A 12,181-nucleotide genomic window follows, 5' to 3' on the forward strand; every position below is an offset into this window, starting at 1 on the left:
TTTTGGCTTCACACAATACAGTAAGTCCTTTTATTCAACCATACATCCAAATAGTAACATAAGTACATATAAGACCACAGAAAAACAAGAAAGCCATTTCCAGAGTTATGAACCTAAAATTTAAGCCAAAGATAACTCTGTCCTAAAAATATTTTGGTTGTGAGAACAACCACTCACTAACCAGGTTGCCATCCAACCTTTTTATGCGAGTTAAGTACTTTGGATTAAAAAAGTCACAACAGGCCTTTTGGAAACAGCAAATTGTGTTAAACTTTCCAAATGTCAACAAAACACAAAAGGCTAGACAAGGTGTGAACTTTGTGTCTGGAAAAATAATTTACACGAGAAATGGCAGTGGAAACACCTTCACACTCAAATGTTTATATAATAACCATCATATCAAAGTAGACTTGGAGTCACGTGATGGTAACATCTCTAGTTGGAAAATGCACATATCATTTTAGAATATTTGCATGAAAATTGTCACCAATTGGACAGAAACCTAGCTACTGTGAAAAAAAAGGACCTAATTTCATTTGTGACATTTCATCCAACATAAGGGACAGTTCATTGACTTAAGAATTTCAAAAAGTAAAATTTACTCCAGAAAATAATTCAAAAATGCTTTGAGAACAGAAGAACAGGAGAATTCTGGGATATATCCAATAGCCAACAATCTTTAATTGTGTCAACTATATGGGGCAAACAAAAATAATCACACTAAATCTGGAGCTCATGGCATAGTTATATCTGTTGCCTTAATTGTCACCAAGTTATCAAGAGTCCACTCAGCATAAGACTCATTATTATATGGTGCTGTAATAGAAACTAGGCAGTCATTGCTTCTTGCCCTTGCTGGGTTTGGCCAATAGGGCAGGATCAATGTCCTCTGCAGAAAGCCCTACGGTGGAGAAAAGGCGAGCAGCGCGCTCGGACAGGGTTCCCCCACACTTCATCCCTCGTGCAATCAGTTCCGCCTTTAGCCTGTCCAACCCTAAAGTCTCCAACTCCTTGTCTGAGTGCACTGCCTGGAGGTCTAAGGGCCCATCTTCACACTGCATACCAGGGGAGAAACACACATGAGTTAATCTTTAAAAGTAACGGATACCAGATAGTAACTGTTGGTCTTGTTGCAAAGTCCTATTCATGGTGCATTGTGAGCCATTAAACATCTTTGGTCATCCCAACATCTCATTTGCATTATGGTCACAAGGAAAGCTGCTTTATTTCTGTGATGACCCAGAACAACGAAGGAGCAAGTATGGATAATGAAAATGTAAAACATTAAATAATGAACTAACAAGGCCCAAGAGGACAAATCTTGAGTGGAACATTAAGAAACTCACAGCGGCTTGGTTGACGCTACTCTGAGCTACGCCTAGATTGTCGGTCTTTGGGAATGTTTCTTCTGTGGGGACCACCTCCTTCTGCTCCCCACTACCACTGGTACACGAAGCCGCTGCCTCTGCTTGAGATCGTGTCTGCACCTCTGCTTGGCTCTCTGGAGAGCTGGGTCCTGAGATGGAGTTGCTGCTTGCGCTAGGAGCTTCTGAAGTTGCTGTTTGTTCCGCTCTGCTCTGAGGGGCTGATGTGTGAGCTGACGTTGCTCCCTTTACGGGACAATCGGGTACCCCTGAACCTGAAGCAGATGTGGAGGGAGAGTTCCCGCTTTCGCTTGCATCACCGTCATCCTCAGAGCTGTCCAGGTCATCCAGGCCACCAACACCCGTCCTGTAATATCCAAAACATTTCACTAAAAGTTTTGTCCTCATGACACTTTTGGCATGTTTTTTTTATTTTAAAGGCTGCAAAGATAATTATATCTATATATATAAAAAAAATTTAAACCAAGATGACAAAGCTCATTCACCAAAAGCATTTCTTCTTGCTTTTCGTTTGGCCTTTGTTTGGAGGTGGCTTTTTGCGTTTCGGTGCCTCGTCAACTTTCACTGGTCCGCTGGAAGAGGCTCGCATTCCTAAAAAACAGACTGTTACTCATCCTTGAATTAGTTCTATGGAACAAACAGCCCTTTAGATTGCAATCATTTTCCACAGCACATATCATTAAGAATATATATATATACAGCACCAGTCAAAAGTTTGGATACACCTACTCATTCACGGGTTTTCTTTATGTTGAATAAGTGAAGACATCAAAACTATGAAATAACATATGGAATCAGGTAGTAACCCAAAAAAGTGTTAGACAAATCAAAATGTATTTTATATTTGAGATTCAAATAGCCACCCTTGGCCTTGACAGCTTTGGAAACGCTTGGCATTCTCTCAACCAGCTTCACCTGGAATGTTTTTCCCAACAATCTTGAAGGAGATCCCACATATGCTGAGCACTTGTTGGCTGCTTTTCCTTCACTCTGTGATGCAATTCATCCCAAACCATCTCAGTTGGGTTGAGGTGGTTCACTCTCTCACTCTCTCACTCTCTCACTCTCTCACTCTCTCACTCTCTCACTCTCTCACACACACACACAGCCTGGAGGTGTGTTGGGTCATTGTCCTGTTGAAAAACAACTGATATTCCCACTAAGCCCAAACCAGATGGGATGGCGTATCACTGCAGAATGCTGTGGTAGCCATGATGGTTAAGCGTGCCTTGAATTCTAAATAAATCACAGACAGAGTCACCAGCAAAGCACCCCCAACACCATAACACCTCCTCCGCCATGCTTTACGGTGGGAAATACACATGCAGAGATCATCCGTTCACCCACACTGCCCAAAAATCTCCAATTTGGACTCCAGACCAAAGGACAAATTTCCATGGGTCTAATGTCCGTCCATAGCATGTGTTTCTTGGCCCAAGCAAGTTTCTTCTTCTTATTGGTGTCCTTTAGTAGTGGTTTCTTTGCAGCAATTCAACCATGAAGGCCTAATTCACAGTCTCCTCTGAACAGTTGACGTTGAGATGTGTCTGTTACTTGAATTCGGTGAAGTATTTATTTGGGCTGCAATTTCTGAGGCTGGTAACTCTAATGAACTTATCCTCTGCAGCGAAGGTAACTCTGGGTCTTCCATTCCTGTGGCGGTCCTCGTGAAAGCCAGTTTCATCATAGCGCATGACGGTTTTTGGGACAGCACTTGAAGAAATTCTTCAAGATTTTTGAAATGTTCCGTATTGAATGACCTTCATGTCTTAAAAGTAATGATGGACTGTTGTTTCTCGTTGCTTATTTGAGCTGTTCTTGAAATTTTTATTTTAACTAGGCAAGTCAGTTAAGAACAAATTGTTATTTACAATGACGGCCAAACCCTGGCGACGCTGGGCCAATAGTGCGCAGCCCTATGGGGCTCCCAATCACAGCCGGTTGTTTTAGAGCCATAGATTCGAACCAGAGTGTCTATAGTGACGACTCTAGCACTGAGATGCAGCGCCTTAGACCGCTGCGCCACTTGGGAGCCAAAATATGGACTTGGTCTTTTACCAAACAGGGCTATCTTCTGTAAAGCCCCCCCTACCTTGTCACAACACAACTGATTGGCTCAAATGCACTAACCTGTCTGGGCTAGGGGGCAGTATTTTCACGGCCGGATGAAAAACATACCCAATTTAAACAGGTTACTACTCTGGCCCAGAAACTAGAATATGCATATTAGTAGATTTGGATAGAAAACACTGAAGTTTCTAAAAAACTGTTTGAATGGTGTCTGTGAGTATAACAAAACTCATATGGCAGGCAAAAACCTGAGAAAAAGTCAACCAGGAAGTGGAGGATCTGAAAATTGTAGTTCTTTCTAGTCCCTTTCGAAACTACAGTATCCGTGGGGTTAGGTTGCACTTCCTAAGGCTTCCATTGACTGTCTAAAGCCTTCAGAAAGTAGTTTGAGCATTCTCCTGTCACTGGGCAGATAATAGGAGCTCAGTTTCTGAGTGGACTGCCTGGCAACAAAGGGATTGGATATGCTCGATCCTGCGAGCACGCCGCTCCTTCTGTTTCTCCTTGAATGAATACGCTATTGTCCGGTTGGAATATTATCACAATTTTACGTTGAAAATACCATAAAGATTGATTTTTAACAGCATTTGACATGCTTCTAAATATGGTAATGGAACATTTTGACTTTGCGTCTCTGGTACCGCGCTCGCGCATTATGCCTTCGGATAGTGCTCTAAACGCATGAACAAAAGAGGTATTTGGACATAAATATGGATTATTTGGAACAAAAACAAAATTTCTTGTGGAAGTAGCAGTCCTGGGAGTGCATTCTGACGAAGATCAGCAAAGGTAAGAGAATATTTCTAATACTAATTCTGAGTTTAGGTTGCCCCCGAACTTGGCGGGTGTCTGTATAGCTCTCTGTGATGGCTGAGCGATGTACTCAGAATATTGAAAAATGTGCTTTCTCCGTAAAGCTATTTTAAAATCTGACACAGCGGTTGCATCCAGGGGTAGTCTATCTATAATTCTTAAAATAATTGTTATATATTTTGTCAACGTTTATGATGAGTATTTTTGTAAATTGATGTGCACATTCACCGGACGATTTGGTGGGAACACATTTTCTGAACATCACGCGCCAATGTAAAATGCTGTTTATGGATATAAATATGAACTTTGTTACACAACACATGTATGTTTTGTTTGATAATGTCCTAGGAGTGTCATATGATGAAGATCGTCAAAGGTTAGTGCTTCTTTTAGCTGTGTTTTGGGTTTTACTGACACATTTCCTTGCTGTCTATGTACTCTCCTAACATAATCTAATGTTTTGCTTTCGCTGTAAAGCCTTTTTGAAATCGGACAATGTGGTTACACCAAGGAGCAGCGCATCTTTAAAATGGTGTAAAATAGTTGTATGTTTGAGAAAGTTGAATTATGACATTTTGTTGTTTTTGAATTTGCCGCCCTGATATTTCACTGGCTGTGTCCCGCAGGCAGCGTCCCACCTAGCCCATAGAAGTTAAGGAAAGAAATTCCACAAATGAACTTTTAACAAGGAACACCTTAATTGAAATGCAATCCAGGTGACTACCTCATGAAGTTGGCTGACAGAATGCCAAGAGTGTGCAAAGCTGTCAAGGCAAAGGGTGGCTACTTTGAAGAATCTAACACCTAAAATATATTTAGATTTGTTTAACACTGAGTTACTTCATGATTCCATATGTTATTTCATAGTTTTGATGTCTTCACTATTATTATACAATGTAGAAAATAGTCAAAAGAAAGAAAAACCCTTGAACAAGTAGGTGTTCTAAAACTTTTGTCTGGTAGTGTATATATAAATATATGTCCATAAAAATTACACCAGGGGCTCTGCAGCTTCCGTGTGTCTAAGAGGGGTTGGGTGAAAAATAAACATCACCATTCTTACAAAATGGACAATAAAACATACTATTCTACCATTTCATTCTAAATAGCCATTTGAAATTCACACCTTTTAAAACTGAGTCCTCCAGGCGTTCTGAGAGGTCGTGGCACTGCTGCTCGTAGTCTGGGTCTGTAAAGTGATGCTTGGGCTCGGCCAGCTTCCTCTGCAGTCTCTCCAGACGCCTTTGCTCCTTCTCTGCCTCGCGGTCTGCCTGCTTCTTAAGCCACTCTGCCATCCTAAAGACACACACACACACACAATATTTTCATTACCTATTTATTCATGCAATTTATCCATTCCATTGTACCAAAAGTGCAAACTGACAATCAAATCCACCAGGCGAGCTTCATCAAAAACACCCATTTAGAAAAATACTTCAAATACCAGATAAAATTGAGTCTGTGGGTGACCATCTTACTCTTTCTCATGGTTGACATCTCTTAGTCTCCTTCCGCTTAGGTCTCTGCAGGCTTCGCGGTTTGTGGTCTTCTCAATTTGTGCCCCAAGAGCCCTAAGCATAGACCCAAAGCCTGCCAGTTACAAATAATGGAACAGTTAGTTATTAATTTACTCACTTATTCAGAATAATGTTAGCAACATTTCACACCTGCCCACTAACTTTAGGCTTAACAGTATATTATCATTTTCTTAACCTGTCTGGGCTAGGGGGAAGTATTTTCACGTCCGGATAAAAAAAAACGTACCCAATTTAAACTGGTTACTACTCTTGCCCAGAAACGAGAATATGTATATTATTAGTAGATTTGTATAGAAAACACTCTGAAGTTTCTAAAACTGTTTGAATGGTGTCTGTGAGTATAACAGAACTCATATGGCAGGCAAAAACCTGAGAAGATTCCAAGCAGGAAGTGGCCTGTCTGAGAATTTGTAGTTCTTTCTAGTCCCTTTCGAAACTACAGTATCTCTGGTGTTATGTAGCACTTTCTAAGGCTTGCATTGGCTCTCTAAAGCCTTCAGAAAGCGGATTGAGGCGTCTCCTGTCTCTGGGCAGAGTCTGGTAGCTCAGTTTGTCAGTGGTCTGCCTGGTGACTAAGAGATTGGATATGCGCATTCAAGAGACTATGCTGTTTTTTCTTTTCCTCTTTGAATGAATACACTATTGTCCGGTTGGAATATTATCGCTATTTTATGAGAAAAATACCATAAAAATAGATTTTAAACAGCGTTTGACATGCTTCTAAGTACGGTAATGGAACATTTTGAATTTTTTTGTCTCAATGCGCTCGCGCGTTACCCTTTGGATAGTGACCTGAACGAACAAACAAAATGGAGGTATTTGGACATAACTATGGATTATTTGGAACAAAAACAACATTTCTTGTGGAAGTATTAGTCCTGGGAGTGCATTCTGACGAAGATCAGCAAAGGTAATACAATTTTTCTAATACTAATTCTGAGTTTAGTGTGTCCCGAAGTTGGCGGGTGTCAAAATAGCTAGCCGTGATGGCTGAGCTATGTACTCAGAATATTGCAAAATGTGCTTTCGCTGAAAAGCTATTTTAAAATCTGACATAGCGATTGCATAAAGGAGTTCTGTATCTATAATTCTTAAAATAATTGTTATGTATTTTGTCAACGTTTATGATGAGTAATTTAGTAAATTCACCGGAAGTTTTCGGTGGGGATACATTTTCTGAACATCACACGCCAATGTAAAAAGCTGTTTTTTGATATAAATATGAACTTGATTGAACAAAACATGCATGTATTGTATAACATAATGTCCTAGGAGTGTTATCTGATGAAGATCAAAGGTTAGTGCTTCATTTAGCTGCGTTTTGGGTTTCTGTGACATATATGCTTGCTTGGAAAATGACTCCGATTATTTTGGGCTATGTATTCTCCTAACATAATCTAATGTTTCACTTTCGCTGTAAAGCATTTTTGAAATCGGACAATGTGGTTAGATTAACGAGTCTTATCTTTAAAATGGTGTAAAATAGTCGTATGTTTGAAAAATTGAAATGATTGCATTTGAGGTTTTTGTATTTCTCGCCAAGCTGTTCTACTGGCTGTTGAATAGAGTGGGACGGTGACGTGCCACCTAGCCCATAGAGGTTAAGTAGCTAGCTAACCATCTAGATAGAAGTTATAGTAATGAACCTGTTATTGTAAGTCTAAGGGACAAGCAGACTAATAACTACTTAGTTACCTCCTTTCCCTCCACAGAGACGAGGCTCCAGTCGATACACCGCTCCAGCCTGCAATTTCTCATCAAGCTCTGATAGTCGTCCATTATTCTTGACATAGAGATCCGATGACGGGATTCCCTGAAAACGATAGAAGAAACGTTAGGCAAGTAGCTAGCTAGTAGGGACGTAATGATTGAACAATATGCATCGGTCCCCGGTTCAAATGTTTAAGATATGAGTGCGGTTGGTCTTCAGGACTCCAAACCGATCCAAATGTAGCATAGGCCAGGAAATCGATTCAAACGTTACGAATCATCTGTCCCAATTTTTTCCCCTCAAATTACTTTCTACCTTTGGAAAATAAATAATATTTTGTAACAACTGCGTTCTCTCCTTCAGTGTAGAACTAAGCATTTAATTGTGTTGACAGTCATTGAGCTACAACCCCATGCAATATCAGTAGCCTAGTCAAATCGCACACTGTATGCAGCTTTACGCACTGACCAACGAGAGGTAGGCTTATTCCTGATCTGGCACATCTATGCGTCACCTTTAGCATTCAAATGTTTGTAAAATGGATTGAGCAATAATAGGCTTTATTAGATGAGTATATCATTTGCTAGGTTATTTTTATCAAAACGTGCTGTTACCGAAATAAATGAAGCCAAAGCTACCGCAGGAGACAACTCATCTGGATACACACATGATGATCTGAGATTACATTCCATTTTACTTTGATTGTTCAGGTTCACCATCAGCAATAGTTTCACTTGAAAACAGAGTGTGCGTGCAGAGTGGCACAGCGGCCTAAGGCACTGCTTCTCAGTGCAAGAGGCTTCACTACAGTCCCTGGTTCAAATCCAGGCTGTATCACATCCAGCCGTGATTGGGAGTCCCATAGGGTGGCGCACAATTGGCCCAGCGTCGTCCGGGTTTGGCCGTCATTGTAAATAAGAATTTGTTCTTAATTGACTTGCCTAGTTAAAAAAAAAAACTTTAAGTATTCAGACCCCTTGACTTTTTCCCACTTTGTTACGTTACTGCCCTATTCTAAAATTGATTTTTTTTACCCCCCCCCCATCTACACACAATACTGCATTATGACAAAGCAAAAACTGGATTTTAGAAATGTTAGCTACTTTATTAAAAATAAACACATATCACATTTACATAAGTTTCAAACCCATTACTTTACTTTGTTGAAGCACCTTTGGCAGCGATTACAGACTCGAGTCTTCTTGGGTATGACTTCTTTAGCTATCCGCACTGCTTGGTTGAAGCAGAAGAGAAGCTCACTCAAGTGTGTCAAAACTCCCAAACCATTTGATGAGACGGGGGTGAAATCCAAATTCATGCCATTTATTCGCTATTTTTTAAAGGATAAATATTGATATATTACTAGCGCTAAGACTTAAAATCTGATGGTGATTTCAGCTGAAAAGTCAGGAGTGCGCACTTTCGAAAGCGGTGAGCAACATCCTAAGAAAGCGGTGTGCAACATCCTAAATTGTCCGAAAACATCTTCCACCACCATTTTCGTGTTAAGACAGTACACATATTTTTCCTGTTTTATTTCTGCCGGATCGCCATTATAGAAAGCAAAGGAGGAAAATTATGCCTATGCAGCCTGAATGGAATATGCTTTATGTACGAGCCGGTCCACGGCTACACGGGTGTATTACAGGGAACACACATCAATCCTAGATGAATGTACAGATCTAGCGCCCACTAGCGGCTGCCTAAACTATATAAAACGTAATCTCAATAACAATTGTGATTACCTTTGTCAAAGATTATGGATATACTGACAAGATACATGTCTCTCTGCCCAAATAATGGGAGTCGCGGTCCGCAAAGCGGCACGGCGGGCTGTTTAGCTCCCGCCTATCCTTTATCTGGATTGGTGGATAAATCTCATTACTGAAATCCTTTTTTATATTTTAAAATTAGGGTTGTTGACGTCAACCGTCTGTATTCAATGGAGAGAGATGCTATGCTACTAGCTTCATTACATGAATATGCATAGCCATTTAGAGACAACTCCGACAGTGTTTTCTCTCAAAGTTGACGGGATGCCACGTGTCCTACTTATATCAGTACACTCTTAACTTGTGCATTACGAAACTTCTATTTCATCAAATAACCTCACGTACCAAATAAGCTTTCAAGAATTTTTACGATACAGCCTATTTTGACTTTGTGGGTGCGGATTCTAGTGGATATCAGTTTAAGCAACGCCTTCGCCCAATCTCGATTCGTCCAAATAATCAACAACGAAAACCCAAAACCAGGAAAAACTGATGCTCTATATTAAAAATGCTTTGTCAATGAACAAATACAATAAGGCATAACATATACTCCTTTACCAAGACAGTTTCCTAATCACTCTGGATTACAACATCTGCTAAATTAGGGGTTCTCAAACTTTTTCAATTGGGGCCCCCACTTCCAGCATTGGGTAACATCCCACGTCTATTTCTATCGGCAAAAGCACTGTCCATGACACAAACCGTTCACACCCACCCCTCTTGTTGGTGGGGAAAATTTTGCAGGGTTAAAGCTTATTTCCTGCAATTCTACACATTATCATGGGGCGCAGAATTTGTAATTTTTTTCCCAGTTTTAAAGCTACTGTTTTGTTGCAATTCTATACATTTTGCTATTTGTAGTGTCTAGCCTATTTAATATTTGAGTGACTAAAAAATTACAACATTATCTAAGGGCAACAAAAAAAACATGCAGACATAGGCTAGTTGATCTGGACATTTCTGACAAGTTATAAATAGCTATCTAAAAAGGTATGCAATGACAAACATGACAAGAGGACCTGATGGTGACTACTCAATTTCGAAATTGTACCTTGTGCATTTTACTATTATAACTTTCAAGATTTCGTTTAAAGCCGGACGGAGTTCTTTATAAACCCACCAAAAAGAAGCTTGGTAACCATGTGTTAAATGACTAAAATGTAGAGAAATGTTTCGTTATTGAATCGCATCGGAGCCCATCTAACGTTATAAATGCGTATCAAATCGTCTTGAAAGGGAAAGACGCACATCCCTATTAGTATTAGTACTAGCTAGCTAGTTAGTTATAAACAAAAATTAAAACTGCGCAGAATAGCATAGCAGAAAATACTACGTATGTTCAAATCCTGGTTGGCAAAGTCTGTTAAACTAGATCGCTAGCTAGCTAGCTTCCGCTAATACCGCATTAGTTATCTAGCTACCAGTAGCTAGCTTGTTGGATGTGGAACCTATGAAGTAATATTTCAGTTTAATTGATAACACGATCATTTTGATACTAACCTTTTCTTTCGTAAAAATATCAACTAGATCACGAACAGATGCTCCAGTAGGAAAAGAAGCATTGCAAAACTGAAGAAGTGGACCAGAAAGAAACAACTCCATGATGTTGCCAAAGAGAGCACAGAAATGTAAGAATACTTTGTAGAGCTACCACCGGATATTTACGCTGACGTCAAAATGTTTTATGCTACGGAAGCCGGAGAGCTTAAAAAAAGAGAGCTCGTTAAGTAACGTGACGATGTGGCGTTTTTTAAGGGCTTTGTTTTTTTATACTAATTTTGCCACCACAAATGTAAGTTCGTTATTTTTATACAGTACGAATTGGATTATTGTGGTATTCCTTCCTTTTTTTATTTAAATGTAACACAAATAAAACACCCATCGTCCTTTGCGGCAGACACACCAACATGGCAGCTTTGTGCAAGGTAGTGCAAGTAGTGTCAGGTCTGAGGACTGGCACATGTGTGTTTCCAAAACGAGCAATTGATACAGATAGCGGGGAGACATCGGAAGGAAAAGCGATGGAAGAAACGCAAAAAACCAGCAGCCGACAAGGTGTAAAGTAGTTTCGCTGCAGCATATAAACAACACACAGACCTTCAGAAAAGACACAATCAGACGGGAACTACTGTCAGACTTGGGTCAACAAGAAATGAAAAATCATTTGCGTCATTGCTACGAAATTCTCCTCTCATGCAGATGGGACAAGCAAAGGACAAAATGGTAATCGGGAAGATCTTTCACATAATCAAAAACGATTTGTACATTGACTTTGGTGCCAAGTTCCATTGTGTATGTAAACGACCGACAGTGGATGGAGAGAAGTACCAGAGGGGGAGCAGGGTACGTCTGCGTCTTGAGGACCTCGAGCTCACATCTCGCTTCCTGGGTGCGAAAACCGACACAACACTACTAGAACCAGATGCCTTTCTTCTTGGACTGATCGAGAGCAAGGACGCAAAGACCAAAGAGTAGAACAGCATTGACTCCGACCCATAGACCTGCCCCAGCAGAGGACAGTTTCTTGTTGATGTCACTATTCCCACTGTCATTTGTAACTGAGGGCTTGAACAATAAATGTATCAAATGTAATGTTTCATCTTGAGAAATCTGCTACATCCATGTTCAATGGTCATATCATTTACCCACTTATTCTGGAAGAGTCATTAAATGCCTCATGATTAATAAGTCATGTATCATCATAACCCAAAAGATAAGGTTGTATGTAGCTTTCAAATGTTTAATCAAGATCTCATGGACTGTTAGTCCTTGCATGTCAATGTATGAATATGAAAGTGGTTAGATTTCTCCTACCTCTCAGCAAACCAAGTGTTGGGGTAGTGCTTGATCATGACTAAGTTTCATTACATTATAAGATATTGGACAAAGGAG

At 40.1% G+C, this 12,181-nt stretch overlaps 1 protein-coding gene and 1 pseudogene across 1 annotated transcript; one reads left to right on the top strand and one right to left on the bottom strand.

Moving 5' to 3' along the window:
* Positions 1-10,972, bottom strand: LOC115208450 (replication stress response regulator SDE2-like). Its single transcript, XM_029776517.1, has 7 exons — positions 10,790-10,972; positions 7,502-7,619; positions 5,747-5,858; positions 5,395-5,564; positions 1,871-1,976; positions 1,347-1,731; positions 1-1,055 (listed from the first exon to the last, which is right to left on the bottom strand). The coding sequence occupies exons 1-7, from the start codon at positions 10,889-10,891 to the stop codon at positions 837-839; spliced, it is 1,212 nt and encodes a 403-aa protein (XP_029632377.1). The 5' UTR covers positions 10,892-10,972; the 3' UTR covers positions 1-836.
* A 192-nt stretch (positions 10,973-11,164) lies between these two features.
* LOC115208454 (28S ribosomal protein S28, mitochondrial pseudogene) lies at positions 11,165-11,974 on the top strand (annotated as a pseudogene).
* Positions 11,975-12,181: the final 207 nt, after the last annotated feature.

The sequence above is a fragment of the Salmo trutta genome, chromosome 14 (assembly GCF_901001165.1).
Source record: "Salmo trutta chromosome 14, fSalTru1.1, whole genome shotgun sequence".
Classification (NCBI taxonomy): domain Eukaryota; kingdom Metazoa; phylum Chordata; class Actinopteri; order Salmoniformes; family Salmonidae; genus Salmo; species Salmo trutta.